Source organism: Populus trichocarpa, chromosome 10 (assembly GCF_000002775.5).
Source record: "Populus trichocarpa isolate Nisqually-1 chromosome 10, P.trichocarpa_v4.1, whole genome shotgun sequence".
In the NCBI taxonomy this organism is placed as follows: Eukaryota; Viridiplantae; Streptophyta; class Magnoliopsida; order Malpighiales; family Salicaceae; genus Populus; species Populus trichocarpa.
This window is the reverse complement of record NC_037294.2, coordinates 11695245-11720621: the sequence shown is the minus strand read 5'-3', so window position 1 is coordinate 11720621 and position 25377 is coordinate 11695245. Positions and strand designations below refer to the sequence as shown.

Here is a 25377-nt window from a genome sequence, read left to right as displayed (position 1 = left end):
AAATCTTCTTAAGAACAAGACTACTCTTTTCATTCTTCATCCATGGCACCAAAACACTCTATTCACAGTTGAGCAAAACTAAATTATACAATTACACATCCAAGTTTGTAGCCAAACTAAACTATATCGAATCAATTGTTAGGAATTAAAGGCTTGGCCTCGATAAATAAAACTGAGAAGTTGGAGGGCTTATTTTTAGTAACCAACTGGTGAAAACAGCAAAAAAACTAACCGAGAAAATCACACATCCCTGGAATGCCAAAACACTTTAAAGAAACACAAATACATTCGCACTTTACCTTTCTAAAGAAACACATAATTCTTATGTTCCAAAAAATAAAAAAATCATCATAACAAGCCAATTTTGACTATAAGTGTCGGTTTAATACCAAAAAATTTTATACTTTACAGGACTACGGGTAGTTGCCATAACACTTGCAACCATTAAACAATACTGATAAAATGAAACGTTGTAATACAAACAGATTGCATGTCTTATTGAATTTCTAAAGCAGGGCATCGTGGGGTAATCTACTATAAGAAATCAACCACCATTTCCGAGATTGTTCCTCAGTGTGGTTAAAAATCTCCTTTATTTGTACATAAAATAATCAACGAGACTGTTGCAGAGATGCGGTTTGGTGATGATTGTGTTTAAGGCATTGCAATCAACACCTGGCAGAATTAAACCTGCAAATGTTAAGCCATGAGTAAGCAACATAATTGCATGTCAGAACAGGAAAAAGAAAAGTGGGCATGGGCATTTCAACATTATATTTCTGAGAAACAAATAATTGTGAGCAACAAGTTAAATCAACAGAACCTAGAAACTTTATCACCACCTTTCCTACCAGAAAGCACCAGCTCAGTGTGAGAGATGACCCAAAGCTTAATCACCAACCATCCTAGAAGGATCCCTAATCCGTTAACAAAAGCTTTCTTTCATTATTGCATATACTCAAATCTCAGATTCCATCGTTTCCCAAGCTAACAAAATGCAGAATAAGGAAACAGGGTGTGCTACCAAATTATGAAATGTGGTTATACTGGTCAATGACTTGGGAACCAAGAACACAAATTTGGTTCAAGGAAAGCTTATAAATTACCAATAGAAGTTCTATCTCCACATCATCAAACTCTAATCTAAGGAAAAATATCAATGCGACCCACATTATCTTCCTACATTCTTTCTAGCTAAGCATCCAAACACTATCTTCTCCTGGGGTCACCCCTCATTCATCCCTCTCTGCAAAAAGCCACACTAACCCACCCTTTCTGCAAAAAGCCAAATTAATTACTCAGCAGTAACACCAGAAGAATTCGAATATTTAATTGACATGACCGATGCCAAAGCAATTTTTGTAGCACTAGAGTTCTGAAGCCATCACCAGCAATAGCACCCTTATTTTTTTAACACCAACCTAAAGCCTTGCCATTAAGTTCATTTCTTTTAGCACTCCATATACAAAAGCTCACCAAGTCCAAAACAGAGGGGTCCAACACTTGAACTCCAGCAATGATGGTGACCAGATGGGAGATTGAAGGCCACAGAAGAACAAAATATTTGTAAGACAATGCCTAATATCAAAGTAGTTATTGGACTTAGATTGCTTCAAGAAAGAAAAAAACTAAAGGAGCTCCCTCACCATCACAACTTGTAAGAAGAAAGCAGAGGGAGGGAGGTAACAGCAATAAAGTTTGGGTGCAATTCAATTTGAAACGTCAAATTCTTGGAATTCAAATTGAATAGATATCATTGGAATTGTCCAAATTTGATATAAAAATCAATTAATTATTCACCTTACAAACAACTTGTTAATGGTCTCATGTAAATAGATTTTGGCTGTGGAAACATACCCACCCTAAAAGTTTTACTCACTGGTTAACGAGCACAGAATATGATTAATATGATTTTCCCTTTCAGATAAATAAGAAAAATAATAATAAATAACTGATTGTTCTGTCGGCAACAAAGAAACTGTTCCCAATTTACTGTTATATGCACAAGCACCATCTTCTCTGGCAGATGAATAGCAATGAAGTTAGAAAATGATGGAATACAAACCTGAGAAGAGCTCTTGGTTGATCATTACGTGGGGTTCTTAGCTGGTCTTCCAGATTATCAGTTCCATCTTGCAAAGTAGCATCAGTTGCTGGCTTGCTGAAAGTTTGGGATAAATCATCTGCAAGCTCCTTTAGACCCTGTCAGGAAAAGGAGAGCCATCAAATTCGAGTTCAGACTATACTCGGTGAACACAAAGCATTTTATTGTCACCTAACATTTTCACCCCAAATCCTCAATGTTTTGAGCATCAAGATTTCCCGTTACCTGCAATAAGCAGTACTGACAGACCAGGAAGCAGGAATGGGCCGGGTCAAAGCAATCCATAAACCAGACATGCAGCATACATTTTACATTTGTTTGCATTCTCTCCCATTCATCTTTTCTGGGATTCAAGACTGGTTTAATGGGACATGATTGTGTATTAAAATGACAGTGCCCAGCCCATTGGGGATAAGTTTGCATGTGGTGGCTAAAGGATCAAACTGTAAATTGGCAGCAAAGCTGCACGTCTAACTTCAGCTAATCTGTATCAGGGTATTAGGACACACGTGTGTGCAAGCGAGAGAGAACCAGATCACAAATTAAAATTAAATTCATTGTATAAGAAAGATACCGTCAAACTTGGGACTTCAGCGTATGCGAGTGAGGCACGAGTTCTCCCTGAAGGTTTAAGCTGATCCTGCAAGATGTAGAAACAAATATTCAGGTCAATAAACTGAAGTTAGATATAAAACAGGACTTTGATAGTGAGAGAATAGTAAAAGACACTGAGTCAGAAAATGAGTAATATGGAAAAGAAGCAGGGTCGGAAGATAGTTGAGAAGAAAAGTTCAGCAAGGAAAATTATCCATCAATTGCTTCAATGATGGTGTGTTTTTTTGGTCTTGTGTAGAGAAAAAATCCCTAGCTTATATGAGGTCTAAAGGCTCAACAAGACAGGTAAATGAAAACTAATACTGTCCTCTGTCCAAAATCTCCACTTCAGGATGGTGGTGAGAGCTTCATTTTACAATGTGATAATTCAAGTAAGCAATACCATTTAGTTATAATGCCCGCTAACAATTTCTATATGAAAATCAGATGCATTAAAAAAAAACTGCATTAAATGCTATATCCAACCTCCAGAGCTTTAGGCATTTTTGCTTTTTTGCCACCAACAAAGTTGCACAAGTACATCACACCCATATTTGCAATATCCTGTCACCATAAAATTGGATCAGTACATCAGCAAGAATACGAACAGGAGATCAAACAACAAGATCACTCACTTATGCAATTGCAAGGCATAAAACACTGGTGAGTACTCTCACAGATGTATTCTTAGGAAGTGACCAATTTATCATAAGCAACTATAAAAGGAATTCCACTATAGTCATCAAAAAATAAACAATAAAAAGATTAAGAGAACACTCTCAGCTTTTAGTTAACTTCAATATTAAGGAACAAACACATGATGACAACAGTATTGCAAAAGAAAATTCAAGTATTCATCTGACTATCAGAGCACTCACAACTCAAAGATTATTACTTTCAACTCTCAACAGGAATTTGGAACAGGAAAAGGTTTGTTCATCCACAAAAACTTTACATAATTTCGGTTAAGGATCCCAGATGCTCAAAATAGGGTCTCTGAACTACTCTTCAATTCCTTGAGTAAACAGGAAGAATATCACAAAAAAGTGTTTGATGTTTATGACAAGTAAACTTCAACATAACAAAAAATTCATTCAAACATCTTTGACACAAAACTCGTCCAATGTATTATGTATCTACTGTATATTCATTTTCCTGCAACTCATAAAAATGGATAAATAAACCAAATAGAGCATTGCAAACTATTCATAGGACAGATGTTAAGCAAGCATCAGTATGTTCTAGAAGTGCTGGCAGCACATGGATGTATGGTGTGAAGATATGATTTTCAATTTAAATTGAAAAATGTATATGTTTTAAGTGTTGTTTCACCTGTTTCTCCTCCAATGAACCTATCTTCCCATCCTGCAAAAAGAAACAAACAAATTATAATGAATTCAGTTAAGGGACAGAGAAACAATGACAAATGTAACGGGATTAAAATAAAAATTTGGACTATTTCATCCCTTCACTATCATTTAACTTTTTCTCCTTTTCCTATTTCAAATTAAAATAAAACATATAAGGAAGTTTCATAGAGCACATCTTGAATTTTTTGGTACTTCAGTAAGATTAATGGGGGTGAGTGCAGAAACGTGAGTTTGGGGATTTGAGAGATATATTGACAAAGAAAGCAAGAGCTAGCAAAGCCAAGAAGTAAGGAATAATATTTAGGCAAAACCTACCAGACCAGATACCAAACACTGCAACTGCCACAGCTCAGAACCAATTAGTGTTAGATTTTCAGAGGCAGCATTGACCTGTATAAAAAAATCAAGACACATTAGGATGATATTGCAGATAAATCTTTGGCATGCAATAGACTGTTCCACAATTACCTAATATCACCTAGAATATCATAAAAATAAGAAGAAAGTGAGACTGATGTAATAAGTTTCAAGTGATAACTATGCGGCTAATATATCACACTAGAATATTTATTCATCAACAAAAAAAAATACATGCAATTAGATTTTTAGCACCTAAGATGTACAAAATATAAAGTTTATTACTTGAAAGACAACTTCAATGAGATCAAATCCTTCAATCGGTGAATCAATTAATAAGAAAGCCAACCAGAATCAAGATTTCAATTATTGCATTTAAATGATTCTGTATGAAGCTTCATACTGTTTCCCAAAACAAAGAATCACAAATTTGATGATGAGGTCAATCAAAAAGAATAAACCTGGTCCTTCATTCACAGTTTAATGTTTTGTAGCAGTTTTAATGCGAATCTAGGGTCTAAATCTTGATGTAAGACAAATACCCCATGAAGAGAGAAAGATATTCTCTTACATCATTTTGAATTGCCTTTGAGATCTCCTTTTGACTCTCCATTTTATCATCCAAATGTTGTATTCTTTGTGTTAAATGTGTCTTGGCAGTCTGACAAAAGAATAATAAATAAATAAAATCAACAGCATAAATGGAAAATCAACAGCAAATAATGTTAGTGACCGGTAGAAATTGGCTGATCGCATACTACTTTTATTTCTTCAGAGATGGACTGGTACATTTCCAACTTAATTGAAGCATAAAATACTCTTTACCTTTTCTCATTAGCCACATTCTAGCACCCCCTCCCCCAAAAAAATAATTGAAATCATCAACAAAATAGCACTTACAGACAGAGCCTCGGATACTTGCTCCAAATGTTTTGTCAAGTTTGAAACAGCACTTGCCATACTGCGCTTTGTTACATACATAAGATCTGAGAATTTTAGACCCTGGTTTTTAACAAGGAAAAAAAAAATCAGCATCCTGAAAGTGCCTCGCTTCATCTTAGAGCCGCTAAATGAATAAAAAGGAATGAATTTTGAGTATATGAAAATAAATCCTGATAGAAGGAAACCCATGATAATGCATTGGTATTTAAGTACATACCTTCCACCACATGTAACCGTAACCCAATGCCCCCAGGGTGGCAGCTGGAATTATAAGACCTGTGAGGTTACCTGTACCAGGTAGAAGGGATTAAAACCCAATAAGAAAGTACGCCGCAATAAGAAATGATAAAAGGAATACTTAATCTCTAGTACCAAAAGTCTAACGTGCAACATTTTGCAAGCCAAGGAAAAAATATCCTAGTACTGGTTTTATACTTAAGGAAAAGAGAGAGAAAAATAGAACTGTTCAAAGAACCATTGAATAGGAAATACAGTAGAGGATACCCATTTGGCCAGGATTCCCACTGAGAACTGTTATTTGCCGTGCAGAGGCCAGTTGCCGAACTTCCATTGCCAACCTACGCACCTGTAAGGAATTTCAAAACAGAAAATTATTTGCAACAACATGCAAAGTATTGTTATATAATTCACTCTTTGAATTAAACTGTAAATATTTGTTACCTGTTGGGCAATGGCATCAGAGTAGTCAGAATCACCATCAGATTTTTCCCCGGATTTTTCCATCCCCTTCACCAAGCTCTAACAAACACAAATACGCATTTAATTATATAGAAATCAATTTTATTTTCAAGAAGGAGAATAAAATTCAAACCCCCAGTCATTTTCAACAAACAAATACAAGGCCAATCTAACTAAGCTACAACCTATCTGATCAAAACAAAAAGAAACTATATGATTCTTTAAAACAAACAATAATGATGATGATGATAGTAAAGCAATAATAAAAGCACCTGAAGTTCAGCGATTAATTCGGATAATTTACCGTTTTTGAGCATGATCGTACCGGTGTATCCTAGTAAATAACACGGCCAGCAAAAGTTAGTCAAATACGTGGGCAAGTACACATGATTGATCGGCGATTAATAATAATAATACCTGCTCCGGCGAGGATGAGGATCCTAGAGACGCCGATTCCAGCTTGCATAGCCATGACTAAGTTCGGTAAATCAGGAACCCTGTAGAGAGAGAGGAAGAGAAAGAGAGAGAAGACTCTGATTCTTTATTTGAGGAGGATCAAGTTGAGTTGTTGATCAGTTTGTGCCTCGAGCATGGTATACTGGGCCGGAGTCAATTTTATGATTTATTGGGCCCAATTTTCTTCACTTGGCCTTTTGAGTTTCGAGCGACCTCACTGGGCCACTCAGCCCATATACGTAGGCTCGACGGGAAGTAAAAAAAATCACTTCCATTTCCATATGTAGAAGATTAGAAATTTAACTCCAAGCAACCATCGGTGTGTTTTTCCATCAGTAAAGTGGATGACATGTCACCTACGATCCAATTTAAGAGGTTTTGATGGATAAATATCAAGTATATTTATTTATCTAGGTGATGGCCAGTGATAAAAACTTGGAACTAAGAGGTTTGCTTTCTCTGTGGTCTCAGATTCGAGCTATGTGGTTGTTCATATGATGGTCACTGGAGACTTACATGGTCGTTAATTTCAGGGTCCGTGGGATTAGTCGAGGTGCGCGCAAGCTGGCCCGGACACCTACGTTAAACTAAAAAAAAAAAGTATATAGTTTTATATTTTAAAAAAATCATTTATCAAAATTAAAAAAGCCTTGTGTTCTGTATAAAATGAAATATTTTTTATATCATAATATAAAATATATTGAATAAATCGATTAGAAAAGAGAGATTTTAAATAATGGGTCAAAGACAAAATTAAATCTACTTATATCTATTACTAGCGTTTCACTTGTCTCAGTCTGTAAGTGGTTCCTCATTTTTTTAACCAGCATCTTTTTTCCCCTCTTAATTTGGATGTAAATGTTAAGTTGTCCACAATTTATGTGTTATTTCTTCGTATGATTTTTGACTGGTAAATTCATGGGGTGCTTTTAACCATTGATTTATCACCTGTTACGATTCTCCGTGTTATTTTTACAATTACCGTAAATGCAATATGCTAGTATGCTTTTTATACAAGTCAAGCGGAGTGCATATGTTGGTTCAAATATATTATATATTGTTCCTTAAAGACCTCAGTTTATCTGTATGTTTAAGTAACCATCTCTTATTCACTGTTGATGTTAGTTTTTAAGGAAAATCTCAGCAAAATTTTGTAATTTTTTTTTTATTAATATAGATGTCCGGGCCAGCTTGTACGCACGTTAACTAATTTCACGGGCCCTGAAGTTAACGACTATGTAAGCCTCCAGTGATCATCATATTAGCAACCACAGTGCTCGAACCTGAGACCACAAGGGAAGCAAATCTTTTAGCACCAAACTTCTATCACTAGTTCACCTACTATATGGTTAAATTTTGTAATATTTTAGTTAGCTATGTATATTTATTCAATTTCTATCTTTTATCCTGTTAAAATAATTATAATAATAAAATAATTCATAAATTACCTTCCCATTTCATTGCCCGCTAACCTTGCAATTGCAAGTTACCTTGAGTCAAGTAGTTAACAATATAATGATGTTTGCATTGTGCGAGTTAATATCTCATCAACTGACTTCTTCTGCTTTGTTTTGGCAGTGGCGTATCATCCTTTCATCTCCTAATCTTGGATCTTGACATACAATTGAGAGCATGTTCGGAACGAGATTTAGTTTTTTAAATTTTTAAATTTTATTTATTTAAAATGAATTTTTTTATATTTTTAGATCGTTTTGATGTGCTGATATTAAAAATAATTTTTAAAAGATAAATCTTTTTTATTTTAATATATTTTTAAATAAAAAACACTTTTAATCGTCACCGTTGTCACAATTTCAAACATATTTTAAATTGAGTTGGCTTGATGAATCGATGTGTTTTTTTCCATAAAAAAAACTTTAATTTATTTGATAGTTATTGTTTGTATCATCGTGTTTGTTTGTGTGACAAAACCATAACAAACATGACGAATCAATACTATAAATAGCTCCATCAAAAAAATTAAAAAGTTAAGTTCAAAGATAAAAAGGCAATATGTTTTTTACATCAATTAAAAGTATTTTAAAAGTTCATCAAAAGGCACAAGCAAATTCAATTATAGGATACAAAAAAAGGCAATTAGTGTATTTTATATCAATCAATAACTTTTAAAACCTAAAAAAACCCTTAAAGAGCCCCCGAAATAAAAACCCAGGTTTTTCCGGTTTTTAACATTAATTAAACAAACCAAACTGAACAAAAAATTATTAATTTGAACTAGTTTCATTCCTGATTTTTTTTTAAAAAAATTGAGATTAGTTATTTTTTAAAATCAAATTGAAAATTGTCAATCCTAGTACTAGGAACGCATAGACCAAGAATGCTAGTTCGTAAAAATAAATAAACAATCTATAAAAACACCAACTTTTATCCAGACCACTGAACTACTCTATGAGTATACAATTGCATTTGCAGGTTCGAAATTATGAAACAGGGCAAAGATAAGGAAGAGAAATGGCACCGTTGTCTTTTTACCTCTCTAATTCAGTTCTTTATATATATATATATATATATATAAAGAATTTTAATTTGACATTTTTCGATATTTTGATGCAAAATTAATCCCTAAGAATGATAACTACCACTGTTGTCTTTTTTTTCCCCTTACATTTTTTTTTTTTTGAAAGTATAAATCGTTGTTCATCTGGATGCCATTGGATTTCATATAAAAGTTATTTTCAAGTCTAATATATGGAATTTTATTTTTTCTATCACATAACGTCGCACATGAAATTTAATCTAATTAATTTAGTGATTGCGTGTAATTAATTACAACCACAGAGTTATATATTTTATTTAAATAATTAACCAAGCAAGTCTTAAATTTCAAAATGTCGAGTATTGTTGTCAGTTGCATGGAAAAAACATGACAACAACCTAATTGAAAATTCCAACTGCGATAAAAGGTTAATACGACATTTAACAACGTAATAAGCTACCAACTAGCGAGAGAACCACTTGTCGAGTGGGTGTTCGATTATTGTTTTTTAATTTATAATTAACTCATTAATAGTAGATTCTCATATAATTTATACGACGTCGTGTGCTTGTAAGTTTTTTCATAACTACATGAATTTTTTTCAACCATATGTTCTCTTCCCGCGGTTTTAGGGTTGCCCTATTTTTATAGTATGATTATTTGCAAGTAAAAAATCTCCGATCATATTAATATTATCATACTAATTGATATAATTTTTCTTATCAATACTAGTCTAGTTTTATTTAAAGAAAAACAATAATAAAATAGATGCCCGTGAAAGATACTTATTAACCCAAATTTTAGAGGTCGTATGCTGCAATATTATTAATCTAAATTATTTTGTTATTAACTCAAAACACATGTTATATCAAATACATTTAATAAAAACATGCTTATTCATCAATTGATTGTTAATGATATGAATTAAAAAAAATGATAGAAAAAAAAACAAAAATAAATCGTTGATATATTTTACATTCTTAAAGTATATTCAATTAAAAAAGTTACAAAACTTGTATTTTGTTAATAAATGATTTAATTGAAAAACAATAAGGTTGCAAACGAAATATAATTTAACTATTGTACTATTATAAGTTTTTAAAATAATTTAAAGGGTTGTGGCAAGGACTGATCTAGCATGGATAGATTTTTTTTTTTTCTAGTTCTACTTCCCAACCAAAAAACATTAAATATACCTCTTAAATTAAGGTTTACAACATGGATTTTTAATTAATTTAAATAAAAACAATAAAAACAAATATATTATAAGAAAACGATTCAGATTTTCATACTTATTTTCTCAATCGTCAAAGCTGATGTGATATTTTATCTATCATTATTATTTTTTATTTCTTATATCAAAAGGCTAATCTTATTTTATAAATTTTTTATATAACATAATATGATTAAGAAATAATAGATTCCTTACACATTTAGTATTTTACAGAGGGATAGATGTGTCCTCGTAATCGTTATACAGAGCACCATCACAATTTTTTTTTTTTTTGGAGTTTCGATCACTTAAACATAAAATAATAGGAAGAAGCAATAATTCACCAGAAAGGCTGGTGGCTTCCTATTCACGTGGAGGACTAAGCATTGCAGGCCTTGTGTTTCTGCTAGGACATGTCCTCGCATTGTGGCCCTTTTCTCGACACAATCGACAAGTGTATTTTCTGCTTCCAGAAACCATAAAACCTTTGAATGTATCGCTGCCACCAAATTTTATCCCAACCACTTGAGGGCAGGACCTGCGATTGTGGCCTCCTTGACGACATATCCTGCAGCGATGATGCCATGTAACTTTGCCTTTATGATTGCTCATTCTTGACTTTGGACAGGTTCTTCTGTTGTGTCCCTTTTTTCCACAAAGCCGACACTTAAACCGCCTATCTACCAAGCTATCCTTGAGTTCTGGACAGTAGTGTTTCCTGTGCCCTTCACGTCCACAATTGGAACAGTAAAATTTCACTCCTGTTTCAGAAAGAGAACATAGTTGGTACTCCGAAATCAAGCTGATGAACACACATACCAAAGAATACATGAAGATTACTCATCTCACTGGAAGCAGCAATTCTGGTGGGGATCATAATTATTCAACTATTCAAGATTGATGAATGAATTAGTTTGAGTCAATAAAAATAATCACCAAGGATTGATTAATGAATTAGTTTAAATTACAAAATTCTCATGCTAATTGTCAAAATTAGTTTTGTTTATAAATCAATTCAGAATGACAAATAAAAGATCAAATGTTGTAATTGATCAATCAAGAACTTAGTGATGATAACAAAATCATCTGGAGTAGCATTCCCCCAATACCAGCAATATACAAAACGAATTTTTTGCAGATATTCCTGTCATACTCTCTCCCCAAATTTATGACGCTCTTAAAAGTCCTGAACAATTTTTTGGAAAGCTTAAAATGGATACCATGAGCAGAAAAGGCAGGAACCACATTAAGAAGAAAGGTAGCCTTCATCCAGGTTATATTCATAGATCATGGCAATAGGAAATAACTGAAGTAAATTAGTAAAAAGTGAGACTTGTATTAGTTTGGGAAACCAGAAACAGAACATTATATCGTGACAATGACAGCAAACTTTTAGTGGATGACGTGATCTGACCTTTCATGGCAATGCTCCGTTTTTTACGGTTCTCGGGATCACTAAAGAAAGCTTTCAAAGTTTCAGAAGCTCGTTTTCTTGCCGCAGCAGTTCCTTTTGCTTTCTGCGTTTCATATTTAAAGCACACCTTAGAGAGCAATCTCCATGTAATATTATGTTTAAAATTAATAGTTCAATTATATTCACTATCTCAAGATTATGAGACCATTTTGACGACTCTCATGCATCTTAGTAATTGAACTACAATTCCAACGCTGCAGGGCAGAATTTTGGATATATACTAATGGCAAAACAAACACAGTCAACAAAAATAAATGAAAACCCAAAGGTAAAGGAAATTATGAATCTTATACCTTGATTGCAGCCACTCGTTGTGCATGAAGCATAGGATCACGATGGATGATCTTCATTCTTTTACTAAATAGTCCAGTTTTCGCATTGAGACTCTGCAATTATCCAACTAAACAAAGAAGCTTAAAATCATGATCTGGCTACTTCAAACTTCCTTGTAAACATGTGCATCAGCCAAAACAATCACAGGAAACAATAAAGATTTTGTAAACTGACAAAGGATAAATAATTTAATAGTTGCCTATTTGAGGATTGCATTTACCCTGCGAGGAACTATAAATCCAATATAAGCTCTCTAATCTGAGTAACTAGAAAAGGCCATTAACTCAAATTCAATGACATCTTAAGTTTGCAGAATTGCAAGCAGTCCCCAAAATGCTTTTGCTCACATTATTTGGAGCTGCAATGACCAGGTGTGAAGATTGGTGCCTAGTCTACCTCCACCTTCTATTGGTCAAATGACTCGGTTTTCCTTTCCTGTCTGGAAGTGGCAGTTGCAATGTACTTACCCATTTGGTTTTTGGACCTATAGCAACCGACTTAATGCTAGGCTATACACCTTAGCAGCACAGGTATATTTCTTTGGCATTGCAGCCAAGAAAATCAGACGGCTTGCACCATGAGGGTTTTGAGGAATTGTTTTTCTTGCGATTCTTTTGAAGTATTATTTAGAGGATTGTTTCCTTCGGTGCTTTGGGGTTTGGGTTTGTGAGTGTTTTCTTGTGAGTTTTTTTCTTTGGGATGGTTACTGAAGTTGTCTCTAATAGTAATAGCCGAAGTTAGGGGATTAGGAGATTTGCCAGACCATATTAAACTTTGTGTGTCCTTATATTTTGTGTTTGGTTGCATGGGTTTTGCATAACACCTTTATATTAGGAAAAAAAAAACAATTAGAGACTAGTACAAGGGGCTGCACAGAGAGGATCCAGAGGACCATAATGCCCTGGCTGGATGAGGGTCCATACCACCTAGTCTACATTTACTCGATGAGGATAAAGATATGCCACATAACAAGGACACATAGCTGTGATTGCATGTTCTCACGTATGGTTCTAGATTGTCTTCATGAAACTCATGCATCATGCTATGAATATAGAACGTATAAGCGGATTGAAGTAACAAACTAACTTTTAGTGATCTACTAATCTTCAGTCCAACTTCAGGAGACAGTGATTGGTAAACACGCTTTGATTTTTTCTTCGCCAGCTCTATTTCCAAATTGTCTACATCATCGTCCTCCTTCACCTTGAATGGAGAACTGACAAAACACAAACCAGACATAAGGCCCATGCTCTGTCATCTACAAACTCAGACATTTAACAAACAAGCAAATCAAAATTATCTTTTTCAAGCTACACTCTTCACACCAAGCAAAGCCATGCATGCAATTTAAAAAAGTAAATAAGAAAACATACCATACCACTCCATAAGACAAATTCCTTGCCAACCAAAATTAGTAGCTAACAGGAGAGTTTTATCATTAGATTTTCGATCCTCTACATATCACAATATGTATGGGAAATCACTGCATGTCACAGTGAAACGAATACAAGACTGTTGCATAAAGGCATAAAAGATATAAAACATTACATACCTTTATGCTTTATGTGTAGTGCAAGGAATTCATAGTCTCTTACACTGTCAATGCATGTACATCTAGTTTACATTTTCTATGTGTGTGTACGGTTAAAAGACTCTAGATTCTCAACTTTTACTGCATTTCTCATTTACAGAATTGCCCTCGATTAGTCACGTGGTCGCGCATCTATATCAACAAGTTTCACAGCATTATTCTCATAAGCATTGATTACAATCTAAGTTATTTTATCATTCTATGAGTATTATTATCATGCAAAATCATGCTAATTCCCTCATTTCATCCTTTGATTATCCCATGAATATGGAATAAACATGCTTGGATGAATTCATCAGAAAATGTGCCTTTCCACTTGAAAATTTCTTGTTGTCAAGGACAGTTATCACTAATTTCAGCTGCACATAGTATAAGTTATGGGTTGGTGGCAGGATCTATGGACTAACCCGAAACTAAAAGAATGAATTATAGATATTTGACTTGATGGACTCCACATGGCTCAAGACCCACAGACCTTCATATTAAGCTTGAGTACAATCCAGGTTTTTTTCCTTGAAAAATGGCACCTCATTAATTATCTGCATCAAATTCTTGGCATACTCTCATTGGCCAGCCAACTATCAACTCCTCTATATTATAACTGTGCTCTCAAGCCTATCATTCAAGGATTTTTTCCTCATTTTTACATCGTCTTTTCTCTGTCTAGCCTCATATACAACCATGCTTGCATGAACATCCCCTCACGAATCATACCTGCTATCTATTATCCTAGTCATTCCTTATAATTACCCTACTTCATATTTATTAAACCAGGGGAATTCCTTGCAGCACCTTTCTAAATTACTTGCATTTGGGTCTGCAAGTCACGGCACATGTTTCATTCAACTACGAGTGCCCTCTTGTCCTCTCACTCCTCTCCCTTACTACTCGTGCATGTTATTAGAGTGCCATGGGTATGGAAACGAACTCCATTTATACCTCACAAGAACCCGTCATCCACAAAGATCAACACCGACATTTGTTTGTCATCTATTCATACGTGTGACCAAATGAAAAAGATATTAAAACATGGATATAGGTGTTGATCACACTCACTATGTAACAACTAACAGCATGCACTTAGAAAGCAAGATGTAAGAAGCATGTAAGTCGAAAAGCATGATATGAAGAAGTTACATTGAGCGGGCTTTTTCCCATGGTCGCTCGTCAATTGACTCTTCCCATATGACACAATCACCCAAGCATTGACGACAAGTCATCATACCCTGTTATGATGATTGACAATGGTGAAAGAAGTGAAATTCAACAGGAAAATTAAGTTTCGTCATGTTTATAATTAGCATAAATAACTGGTACGATGGGAAGAGGCGAGCAAAGTAAGTACCTTTCCATTACAGAGTGAACAATCTAATCTGAATCTGTCAATTCCACACTCAGAGCATGGAGTATAACCCCTTCCTCTACAACTTGGGCAGGGAAGCTCTCTGATATACTGACCACTCGGACCAAACCAAGACCTTGGTTTTGGTGGATCGGAGGATATATCATTCCTGGTCATCAAATTGCTATTTTAGATGAATTAAAAAAACCGATAAATGAAATCAATTTAATAACATATATATATATATATATCCAAATGGGAATGACCTTGGCTTTGGATTGACCTGGATTCCAAGTAAGTCCGCTGAAGGATCATAACCCAACTGCTATTAATTAATTACAAAACCAAAACCAAATAAATACCACCAATCGCATCCCATCACATTAAAAGAAAAACACACAGTGAAGTATAAGAAAAGGGCAGAGAGAGATGCCAGTGCCTGAGGAGAGGTTTGTTTGGGCAATGAGTTGTGATTGTTTGACGATGATGATGAGGAGGAGGAGGAGCAGGAAATGAGAGGAGGAGAGCTTCTCCGAGTGGTGGTGGAACAATGAAGCACAATGAGGAAGTGAGTATTACTGTGCCTTCTCCACTTATTGTTATTATGACCTGTAGAGGCAGGAATAATGGTCCCAAGCCCAACTCCAAGAGACCATAAGGAGGACATGTTTATGTTTGTGATCTCTATCTCAATTCTTAACTGACCAACAACATAGATTCTCATAAATCCTGCAAGAAACAAGAGATGAAGGAGGAAAGTTGTGTGGATATTATGAATAATTGAATCAATAAAGTACAAATATTAATAATAAAAAAAACTAATAACACGTGTCACAAGAAAAAGTGTCCATACAATAAAACGACATGTCAAAACAGCGTTTTGATGGAAAGGGAATGGCAGTCTTTTTTATAATTTATCCATCCCTCTCTCTCTGATTCTCTCTCTCTCTGGTTGCTCAGCAAAAGAAAAACAAGAAAGAGGGAAAATGTTGCAGCTAAACAGTGTGAGCTGGTTGAGTAGTACCACCCAAAACCCTATGCTATGGCTTCCCCAATCCAACAGTCAAAGCTCACAAGATAGTAGCGCATTTAACAGTATTAGTAATAGTAAAACCTCGAACACCAAGAAGAAGAAAAAATTGAGTGTGAAATACCAGTACTACGACCACCAGCAGAAGAGCTTCACCTCTTCCTCACGGCCGTCTTCTTCTTCTGCTCCTCCAGGTTATATTTTTATATTTTATATTCATATTTCACTTTTAATTAACTCGAATCACCTGTAGATGTTTATTTATTTCTATTATTGTTACTTAATATATATATATATATATATACACACACGCGCGCACAGTTGGAGAATCTCCGCCCAAGGTTTTTGTGGGCCATTCAATATACAAAGGGAAGGCTGCTCTTACAATCGAGCCTCGAGCCCCAGAGTTTTCCCCATTAGAGGTAAGCCTACTGCTCTTCTCATCTGTTTTTTTTTGCTTCTCTTTATGTTTTCAAATTAATATATATTGCAGTCAGGGGCATATAAATTAGTCAAGGAAGGCTTCGTGCTGTCACAGTTTGCTCCTGCATCTTCTGCTCGTCAATATGATTGGACGAGAAAGCAGGTAACCTACAATTTACTTGAAACATTGCAACCTGTTCGAACTACTGTTTCAATTGAAAAAAAAAAAAAACCCTTCAGATCAGGTTTACTCCAGTCCTTGCCTAGTTAATGATTTTATAAGTGAAAAACCAGGACCATAACCACCTTTTGTGGATCCCCGAACTCCAAACCCCAAGTGTGTTTGACCCGCCATACTCCACATATTGGAGAAGCAGGCCGTTGGCATGATTATAAGAAAAACGTGTTCTTGCGTTTGACATGTGGCCTGCATCACAATTTATCCTTTAATTTATGTTTAGAGTTTGATTGATCTCGGTAGGAGTTTTCATTGCGGGTGACAGAAATTGGACATCTTGTAGGTATTTTCATTGTCGGTGACAGAAATTGGACATCTTGTAAGTCTTGGTGCAAGAGATTCCTGTGAGTTTTTTCACGATCCTAATAAGGGAAGAAGGTACTTTCTAATCTTTCACGTGGACAGCAGACTAAACATTTTGAACTTGTTTGCATGCTCTTATTCATTCTATATTCTTCTTTGTAATCTTGTGTTCCAACAATGATAGCTGATACGGATTATATAGCCCTAAACAGCTGGCCATGCTATATTTGAATGCTTTTTGTACTCATTGTTTTGAATATATATATATAAATTCCATTTCATCTGTTGCAATCTGAAATTAGTTCTTCAATGAAGAATATATGAAAACTCTTTTTTGTGATTCCATCTTCCTGCCAGTCATCAAATGATTATAATTGATGAGCAACAATTTCTGTTAATTTGTAATTGCATCCAATTCCAACTAACAGTAGACACGGTATGTTTCAACTCTCATTATTGACTCACACTGAAATCTGCAGTTTGTTATGAGCTGAGATACTCAGAATTTGAGACTGGCTTTTATGTTCCTTAACAACTGTATCGTGCCCACCCTATTGCAATGTTTGTATCCTGTATGCCTATTGATGTGGATTTATCATTCTGCTCAGTATAGATTGCAGGAATGCTTATTATTGACCACGGAAAACATGAATATTTGCAAGTTATAGCAGTAGTGTTTTAATAGTTTGTAAAGTGTAACTAAACTGTTGATATTTGCAGCGAGGAAGGTAAGGTCAGGAAGGTGTTGAAGGTAGAGCCACTTCCAGATGGTTCTGGTCACTTCTTTAACCTCAGTAATTCTCTTTTCCCACAACTCCTGGTACTGAATTCCAAAAGCATGTTCTATGTGAAGATGATGCATCAATTCTCAGTTAATTTCCTGAGGACTTATCATATTCACATGAGTTCTTGCTCATTTATCACCCTGATAAAGCTTCACATATGTCTACTACCACATCTGGGCGAAAAGAACCATCAATTATTATTAGTATTTAAATCATGTGTGATGTATGGTTGAAATTTTGGGAACAGATTGTACCCATGGATTAATTCAATTAGTTTTGTTTTGGCTTTGGATTCTACCATTGTATTTTGGGGTGGTATTATATCAAGTGCTTCTTCCTATATCTTCATCAAAACTCAATTCTGTTATTTGTGTTGGAACAATAATAAATTCTCATGTGTAAATAGTAATTGGATGGTCGAGTATGTAAATGTGGCTCATTTACATTGCGAACGCAAGTTCATCCAACATTTCCGTGCTTCTTGTTCTTGTGCAGGTGTTCAAAACAAAGCTCTGAATATAGATGAGAGTATATACATTCCAGTCACCAGGGCAGAGTACACTGTCCTCATCTCCGCTTTTAATGTACAACCCCTCTCTCTATCTCTCTCTCTCAATTGCAAGCATCAGAAATCGAGGGATTCTGTTGAATTAATGTGATAGAATTAGCTCTACCTCTTGCCCAACATGATGAATGTTGCTATCCAGTAGCCTTTGGATGGTCAATAAAGAAGCAGGACAGTGTGCAAAATGTAAAATGGCAGACCTCAAAATAGTCCCCAAGTGTGAATTGATTCTCAATATAGTTCCAAACTAAAATGTTGTTCACTTGGGTCGCTCGTCCTAGATCTTCCCCTTTTTTTTCCAGAAAATGTCAAATCCAAATCTATGTTGTTTTAGTGCATACTATATGCAAGTTAGATGGAGACATTAAACAGACATGAATGTATTGACTCGATAGAGAAATATTTAATAGTTTGGGAATCCAGTTGAGAAACTTCATAGTTTGGGGACCTAGTTGAGAATTGGTGGATAGTTGGAGAAATAATTTGAATTTGCCCAGTCTAAAAATAGAACTTGATGGCTCTTATATAATTAACACCAAATGCATTTGGATCTTGTGTAACAAGTAGTACATCTTTCAAAAATTTTTTGCTTCTTGGCCTTTGAACTACTTGTTAAATCCTTGGACATGAGTGAAATACTGGGGAGATTGAATTTATGGTGGCTTATATATTTGTTTTTAACTTGGCTTCAAAATTAAGTTTCATTTTGGAGTGAACATTTTGTTTTATTCATTCCTCCATTCATTTTGTTATTTCTGATGCTCTTCATTTTTTGCCCCCTGCAGTATATCTTGCCATACCTCCTAGGTTGGCATGCCTATGCGAATGCAAATTCCATAAAATCAGCAGACAGTAGCCGGGAGAACAATGTGAATCCAAGATATGGGGGAGACTACGATTGGAACAGGTAGCAGCATTAATGTTGCTTAGAACAATGGTGGAAACGCCCCCCCGCCTTTATATCAATTGTGGGCTCCTTGTCTTGTTATGAAAACTTGGACATTGTATTCCAGGTTAGTATGTTTTTTAGTAGGATATTTCTGCAGGAGGTACATCAATGGTAGACATTATCCATGTGGCGCGTCCTACTGACCTTGAGAATTTTGACATGTACTTCGGTATTTTCCTCGTTAAAAAACGACAGTGTTTTAATGTATAGGTTCCAGACAAGGAAAATCTCAAGACGACATAGAGATTTAGAGGAAAAAGAATGATCAGTTGTACAAAGAGAGAAAAAAAGAACTGAATTGGGGAAAAATAGACCACTTGGAACAGATTGAAAAACATGAGAGTGGATCCTTACATTCCTTTATGCATTCACCTTATAAATTGAGATAAGCATTTCTTCATCTTCACCCGTTTAAAAATATAACATAGGAAAAAATTGAAATTTTCGCTCTCATTTATTTTTAAGAAATTATTTCAGACCTCATATTTTTTTCTCACAGATAAGTCCTTAACTTGAAGTTTTTTAGTCCTCATGTTTTCTTGTAAAATACAATTAGTTCCTGAATTAAAAAACAATTTTGCAATTAAGTCCCTTTATGTCAAACAGTAGTCAAATCTCGAAAGCTCTATTTTCCTAAATTTAGAGTGTGTTCATTATTTGCAACCTCCAATGGAGTTTTGTAGCTTTAAATGATGATGTTAATTTGCAAGCATAGAGGGTCAGCTTCATAGAAAATGTTTGCGGCAGGCAGGCAGGCAGAGTTTCCTTCAGACGGAAATTCGTGTACCAAAGGAGTTTCCTTGTGGAGTACACAGGTGGAAGTCCGTGTATCAATAGAGTTCTCTTTCTCGCGGCAACATTTTTGGAACATAAAAATGACATGTGTCTGTTGTCTCTTTAAAGAAGAAGAAAAAAAAACAGAGAGAGGCGTGTTTCCCTTCAGATTTTCTTTTTCATATCGACGTTTGCAGGTAGAATTCAGTTCTTCAATTTGGTGATACTGATGCCTTGTTTGTTTCAAGGAAACCAAATTCTTAGAATCTATTTTTTTTATTTTTCCATATTTGGCAACCATCCAGAAAGTTAGTCAAAGGAAAGTTTTTTCCGGTAAAAAAAAAAACTATCTTTTATCATAGGAAAGTGTTTTCCTTTCCTTGTCAAAAGAAAAACATTTTCCTATCTTTACATAAAACACATATCTGAAATACTTTGTTAAATTTTTTCCATACCCAGTTTTCTTCTTCATCTTACATCGTCACGTTCAAAAAAATTCACAGAAAAAACCAACCAAATTCATCACAAGCAAGCCATAAAAATTATTGCATTTTTTCTTGCACATTCAGTAGCTTCTTTACGGAAACCAAACTTCCCCATCCAGTCCCTACCCTGTTTCCCCGTCCCCGGATCCAGCACAAAGGGAGAGACGCAAAGTAAAAGGGGGGGGATCAGTGAATCTGTTGTTTGCTCTCTTTCCCAGCGTTATCAGTACATTTAGCCGAGGAAGAGAGGGATGAGAACTGGGAAGGAGGAGCAAGTCCTTGAGGTCTAGCCCTCTTGCCCTTGCCCCTTGAATCTGTGATGTTGTCCTGCTTCTTGAGAACAGGGGAATGGCGAGAGAAAGCCAGGGGAAGTTAAGGACCGAGAGAGAACAACCGATAGAGAAAGTTAAGGACTTACGAACAGTGAATGGTGAGAGCGAACAGTGAATGGTGAGAGAGAACAGAGAAAACAGGAGGGGAAACTGAATACCAAATACCCAGGGGAATTAGAGAATGAGGGGAAACCGATAGAGGGGAAACCAGGGGAATTAGAGAAACCAGGGGAAACCATGGGAAAGCGACAGAGGGGAAACCAGGGGAATTATAGAAATCGAATGAGAGAAAATAGAGAAACCCATGATGTTGTCTTAATTAAGTTATGGGAGAGAGTTAGAGATTTGCAATGCAAGAGCTGGGGAACGGTGGGGTTTTTTTTATTTATAATTATACTATATATTTGTAATTTCAGTTATAAATTATGTGTTTAATAACATAATGAAATCTAATGTAATACAACTCTAGGTACGTATTGTTCCCCTAAAAATAGAGATTAACAATAAAATCTCCCTAATTTATAACTGATGATGAGGTAGATTAGTTTGTTTATCATCCAAATATTATGTACCAGCCTTGCCTGCCTATTAGTGCTTAAACTCAACAATCTCCATGGTTATAACTAACAAATCAAAATAGAATAGAATTGAACCTAGCCATGAACTCGATCGTGTGTTGTGTTGCTGCATGCGGGGTGATTTTTTAAACTTATTTTTATTTAATTATTCGATAATCAGATTATTTTTAAGAATTAAAATGATTGATCTTATTGATCGTTGTGAACTTATGAATTGTATATTTATTTCTTGATGCTTATTTGATATATATTAAAGGGATATTAAAAGGATAATTGTCTTTACCCATAAAAAAAAATATTTATCCAAAAAACCCATCAAAATATTTTTGTATGTATTTATCTTTTAAAAAATTCTTCATACCAAAAAAAAAAAACCCAAATATATAACTCTTACCATAAACTAATTTGGCTTTCTTCATATGAAAAAAAAAACTTATTTTAAGTTTTTAAAATTGAAAAAAATATATTAATAGGTTTTACTTAAAAAATATTTCACAAGCTTATTTCTCTATAATATAATATGACATATATAGTTATATTTTATAAAATAAACTATGTATGAATATAGGATATAATAAAAAAAATTCATCATTATACTTTTTAGATTTCATTCTTTTATTGTAAGTGATTAAATATTTATATTAAATATTTTATATATATTAGATAAACTTGAAAAAAAAATTAATTCATTAATAAATTATTTTTCAGTTCATTTTCCATAACATAACCAAACACTGGAAAGTGTTTTCCAGTTCATTTTCCATAACACTACCAAACATCGGAAAATACTTTCCAAAAGGAAACAACTTTCCTGCAAACAAACGGAGCCTGATATGTCAGCTGGTTTCCTCCCTTTCTAATTTTCTTATCTATCAAAAGCCAAAGTTATTTAAAACAAAAAAAGTTTCTTCATTTTTGCACATCAAGCAATTTTTTCTGTGCAATTTTCTTCCTTTTTTTTTCACTTCTAATATGTAAAGAAGGTATTTGAGAATCTATGGTAGTTTTTTAAAGTATTTTGATTCAGAAATACATTAAAATAATAATTTTTAAAAAATATTTTTAATATTAATATATCAAAACCATTTTAAAACATAAAAAAATTAATGCATCGAAACGAAGCTAAGTTAAATTATACATAAAAAAAACACCTAAACAAATGATCTTTTATATATATATATATATAAATTTGGATAAGAAATATATTGGGTGGAAAAATATATACCTTATCAATCTCATTTTTGTATGTACAGACAGTACAGTCGTCTCTGGCTGCATGGATGCAAAGATGGAGCTCTTAAATTCTGGTAGAACTCTATCCATGCACTCAATTTCTTTCTCTCTTCAATGAAATGGCAAGGGATGAGGACAGATGCATTTAATAGGATTTGACTCATAGGCCCACCAATTAGATAACCCAAGTCGAGGACCCCATATAGCTTTGGCAAAAACTTCAACATTAGACGGCACCCAAGTAGATTTTAGATGGTAGGATTTGTCTGCCTGATACCACATTGTCAATAAATATCCAACCACGAATGCTGCTCATCATGCTGTTCTCAAAGCAATCAAAAGTTTCTCGTTCCTCCCTTTTGCTCTCTTATTACAGTTGAATTGAGTCGAGGAGAAGAAATTTATTATTTCTGGCACAAGATCGCAACTGGCAATGAACAGTTTCGGTTTCCACTGCAGACTCAGCCCCAGCAACCGGGGAAAAATATCTCATGCATCCACTTCCACAGGCCATAAATCCCAAGTACCAGCCTTCCAACAAGCTCCATGTACATCCTTTTCTTTTAATATCTAGATCATGCATATATGACATAATGTTTTCTTTCACTATTTTATTTCTTTCATTGCTGGGTACGAATTTAAGATATTGTAGCATTTGAATGTCAGTGATCAAGTGGCGATGCATTGTGATCCGTTGCAGGGAAAGGTAGCTCTGGTGACTGGAGGTGATTCTGGGATAGGAAGATCCGTGTGCTACCATTTTGCATTAGAGGGTGCAACTGTGGCCTTTACATATATATGTAGAAGGGATAGAGGACAGGGACAAAGATGAAACCCTGCAGATGCTACTCAAGGCAAAGTCAAATGATGCAAAAGAGCCTATTGCCATAGCTACCGATGTTAAGTTTGAAGAGAATTGCAAGAAGGTTGTTGATCAAGTTGTGAGCGAATTCGGGCAGATTGATATTCTGGTGAACAATGCAGCTGAACAGTACTACGTAACTGCAATTGAAGAGATTACCGAGTCTAGGCTTGAGAGAATTTTTAGAACCAATATATTTTCTCAATTCTTCATGGCCAGGTAAAGAATCAAAATTATACATAAAAAGCGTATATGAATCAACCATGCCACCTTTCTGTCTGGTCAAACGGTCTTGTTCATCTCGGTTAGAGAATGGAACTGGAGTACTTGTATAACTATACTAGGATTTCTTAGAATCTAAACTGGAATTATGCATGGTACAATTTAGAACGAAGATGGATTATTATTTTGTAGTTGGCTCTTAATCAGTTGAATATTAACATCGTAGATCTATTGAGCGTAAAGTAATGGATTTTATCTCGTAGAGATTATGTGTCCAGCTAGCTTGGGTTTAAGCTATTATGTGAGATGATAATTAGCTTGCAGAATCACTCTACACCATGTATCAAACAATAATTTGATATCAAATCTCATGCATACCTTGAAAGAGATCGAATTGAAGGAGGATCGCCGACTACCCTCGGTAGTACAAGGACTAATGATTGTTTCGTATTGGTGTGCATAGGCATTCTCTAAAATACATGAAAGAAGGGAGCTGTATCATCAACACAGCATCTGCTAAAGCCTACACCGGGGGCTCACAATTTCTGGACTACAGCTCCACTAAGGGAGCCATTGTAACTTTCACCAGGGGTTTGAGGCAACTACTTATAAGCAAGGGGATTCGTGTCAATGCTGTCTCTCCAGGTCCAGTCTGGACGCCAATACAACCAGCATCACTGCCTGCTGAAAAGGTTGCGAGCTTAGGGTCTGATGTGCCAATGGACAGGGCAGCACAGCCTTATGAGATCGCGCCTTCTTATGTGTTCCTAGCATCCGATGAGTGTTCCTCCTATTTTAATGGCCAGGTTCTGCATCCTAATGGTATGTATGGATGTTTTAGAGCATCAATGATCTAATTTGAGCCTGTATTTACTGTTCATATGTAGTGATTTTACAATCTTTTATCGCATTTTACTGCAGGCGGGCTAATTGTCAATGCTTGATCTGGTCATGGGTTTTTGGCCAGCTCTTTTGTTCTGCTCGCTCTGCAACTAGCCCTGTATTATGGTGGGGAGACAATAAGTATTTGGGCTGAGCATGGTAAACTAGGCAAGGAGTCAGGTTCATGAGGAACCGTTCCTGTGATTGCTATACTAATTTATTATCGTTTCTTATCCCTATGTTTATGCATATGAAGCCTGTGGTTATCCTGGCGTTTCAGCGAACTCCGGTAGTTTAATTGGTTGTGTTTCCTATCCTTCTGTACCATTGTTATCTCAGGCCCTGAGGGTATAATCCCAAAGGAAACAGAGGAGGGTTGAGCTTGGATTTTCCAGCTTCAGGATTATGTGATGAAATTTCATTGGAACAGGGTGTGGAATTTATGGGATGGTAGACAACGTTGTTATATAATTTCAAAATTCTATTAATGAATCTTCTATAATGAAAGAAATGCTTGCTTTGTGATCATTGAGGGTATTCACTTGATTCTGAGCTGAGAAACTTTTTGAGTTTACTTCAGTTGAGCGACCAAGCTCCGATTGCAAAATATTATTTTTTAAAAAAATATAAGAATCTTAAGCTATCCATAGTCTCGTTTATTCATTGAAAAATGAATTATTAAAGACGTTTGATTGTATTAACAAAATGAGTTGGAATATATTTTTTCAATGTTAAACAATTAGA

At 35.0% G+C, this 25377-nt stretch overlaps 3 protein-coding genes and 1 pseudogene across 4 annotated transcripts; 2 read left to right on the top strand and 2 right to left on the bottom strand.

The window, feature by feature from the left end:
* Positions 1–267: 267 nt before the first annotated feature.
* LOC7474230 (uncharacterized) lies at positions 268–6650 on the bottom strand. The gene is made up of 13 exons (XM_002314685.4): positions 6484–6650; positions 6339–6400; positions 6049–6126; positions 5872–5953; positions 5585–5655; positions 5326–5427; positions 4997–5086; positions 4384–4458; positions 4031–4063; positions 3185–3262; positions 2679–2744; positions 2066–2202; positions 268–690 (listed from the first exon to the last, which is right to left on the bottom strand). The coding sequence occupies exons 1-13, from the start codon at positions 6536–6538 to the stop codon at positions 669–671; spliced, it is 951 nt and encodes a 316-aa protein (XP_002314721.4). The 5' UTR covers positions 6539–6650; the 3' UTR covers positions 268–668.
* A 3775-nt stretch (positions 6651–10425) lies between these two features.
* Positions 10426–15734, bottom strand: LOC7459042 (uncharacterized). Of its 2 annotated transcripts, none has more exons than XM_024609700.2 (8): positions 15412–15734; positions 15239–15297; positions 14976–15141; positions 14768–14856; positions 13126–13255; positions 12000–12092; positions 11647–11749; positions 10426–10993 (listed from the first exon to the last, which is right to left on the bottom strand). In XM_024609700.2, exons 1-8 carry the CDS (start codon positions 15694–15696, stop codon positions 10596–10598), a joined length of 1323 nt encoding a protein of 440 aa, XP_024465468.1. In that variant the 5' UTR covers positions 15697–15734; the 3' UTR covers positions 10426–10595. The 2 variants fall into 2 exon arrangements, with proteins under 2 accessions (XP_024465468.1, XP_002314720.2); XM_002314684.4 differs by having other exon boundaries at positions 15239–15294.
* Positions 15735–15885: 151 nt separating this feature from the next.
* On the top strand, positions 15886–19472 carry LOC7459041 (single-stranded DNA-binding protein WHY1, chloroplastic). The gene is made up of 7 exons (XM_002315757.4): positions 15886–16196; positions 16324–16424; positions 16496–16588; positions 16947–17041; positions 17687–17760; positions 18247–18335; positions 19102–19472. The coding sequence occupies exons 1-7, from the start codon at positions 15959–15961 to the stop codon at positions 19225–19227; spliced, it is 816 nt and encodes a 271-aa protein (XP_002315793.3). The 5' UTR covers positions 15886–15958; the 3' UTR covers positions 19228–19472.
* LOC18102524 (glucose and ribitol dehydrogenase-like) lies at positions 19374–25161 on the top strand (annotated as a pseudogene).
* Positions 25162–25377: the final 216 nt, after the last annotated feature.

Bases quoted from the DNA above. Each gene is read 5' to 3' on its own strand.
- LOC7459042 (XM_024609700.2), bottom strand. From the start codon at position 15,696: ATGAGAATCTATGTTGTTGGTCAGTTAAGAATTGAGATAGAGATCACA. The intron at 12,093-13,125 runs GTTAGTTTGTTA...GGATAATTGCAG, and splicing joins AGATTAGTAGATCACTAAAA to AGTCTCAATGCGAAAACTGG. The intron at 11,750-11,999 runs GTATAAGATTCA...TATGAAACGCAG, and splicing joins AACGAGTGGCTGCAATCAAG to AAAGCAAAAGGAACTGCTGC.
- LOC7459041 (XM_002315757.4), top strand. From the start codon at position 15,959: ATGTTGCAGCTAAACAGTGTGAGCTGGTTGAGTAGTACCACCCAAAAC. The intron at 16,425-16,495 runs GTAAGCCTACTG...TATATATTGCAG, and splicing joins CAGAGTTTTCCCCATTAGAG to TCAGGGGCATATAAATTAGT. The intron at 16,589-16,946 runs GTAACCTACAAT...GACATCTTGTAG, and splicing joins ATGATTGGACGAGAAAGCAG to GTATTTTCATTGTCGGTGAC.
- LOC7474230 (XM_002314685.4), bottom strand. From the start codon at position 6,538: ATGGCTATGCAAGCTGGAATCGGCGTCTCTAGGATCCTCATCCTCGCC. The intron at 5,087-5,325 runs GTAAGTGCTATT...TTCTTTTGTCAG, and splicing joins AAGTATCCGAGGCTCTGTCT to ACTGCCAAGACACATTTAAC. The intron at 3,263-4,030 runs GTGAAACAACAC...TTATGGTGACAG, and splicing joins GTTCATTGGAGGAGAAACAG to GATATTGCAAATATGGGTGT.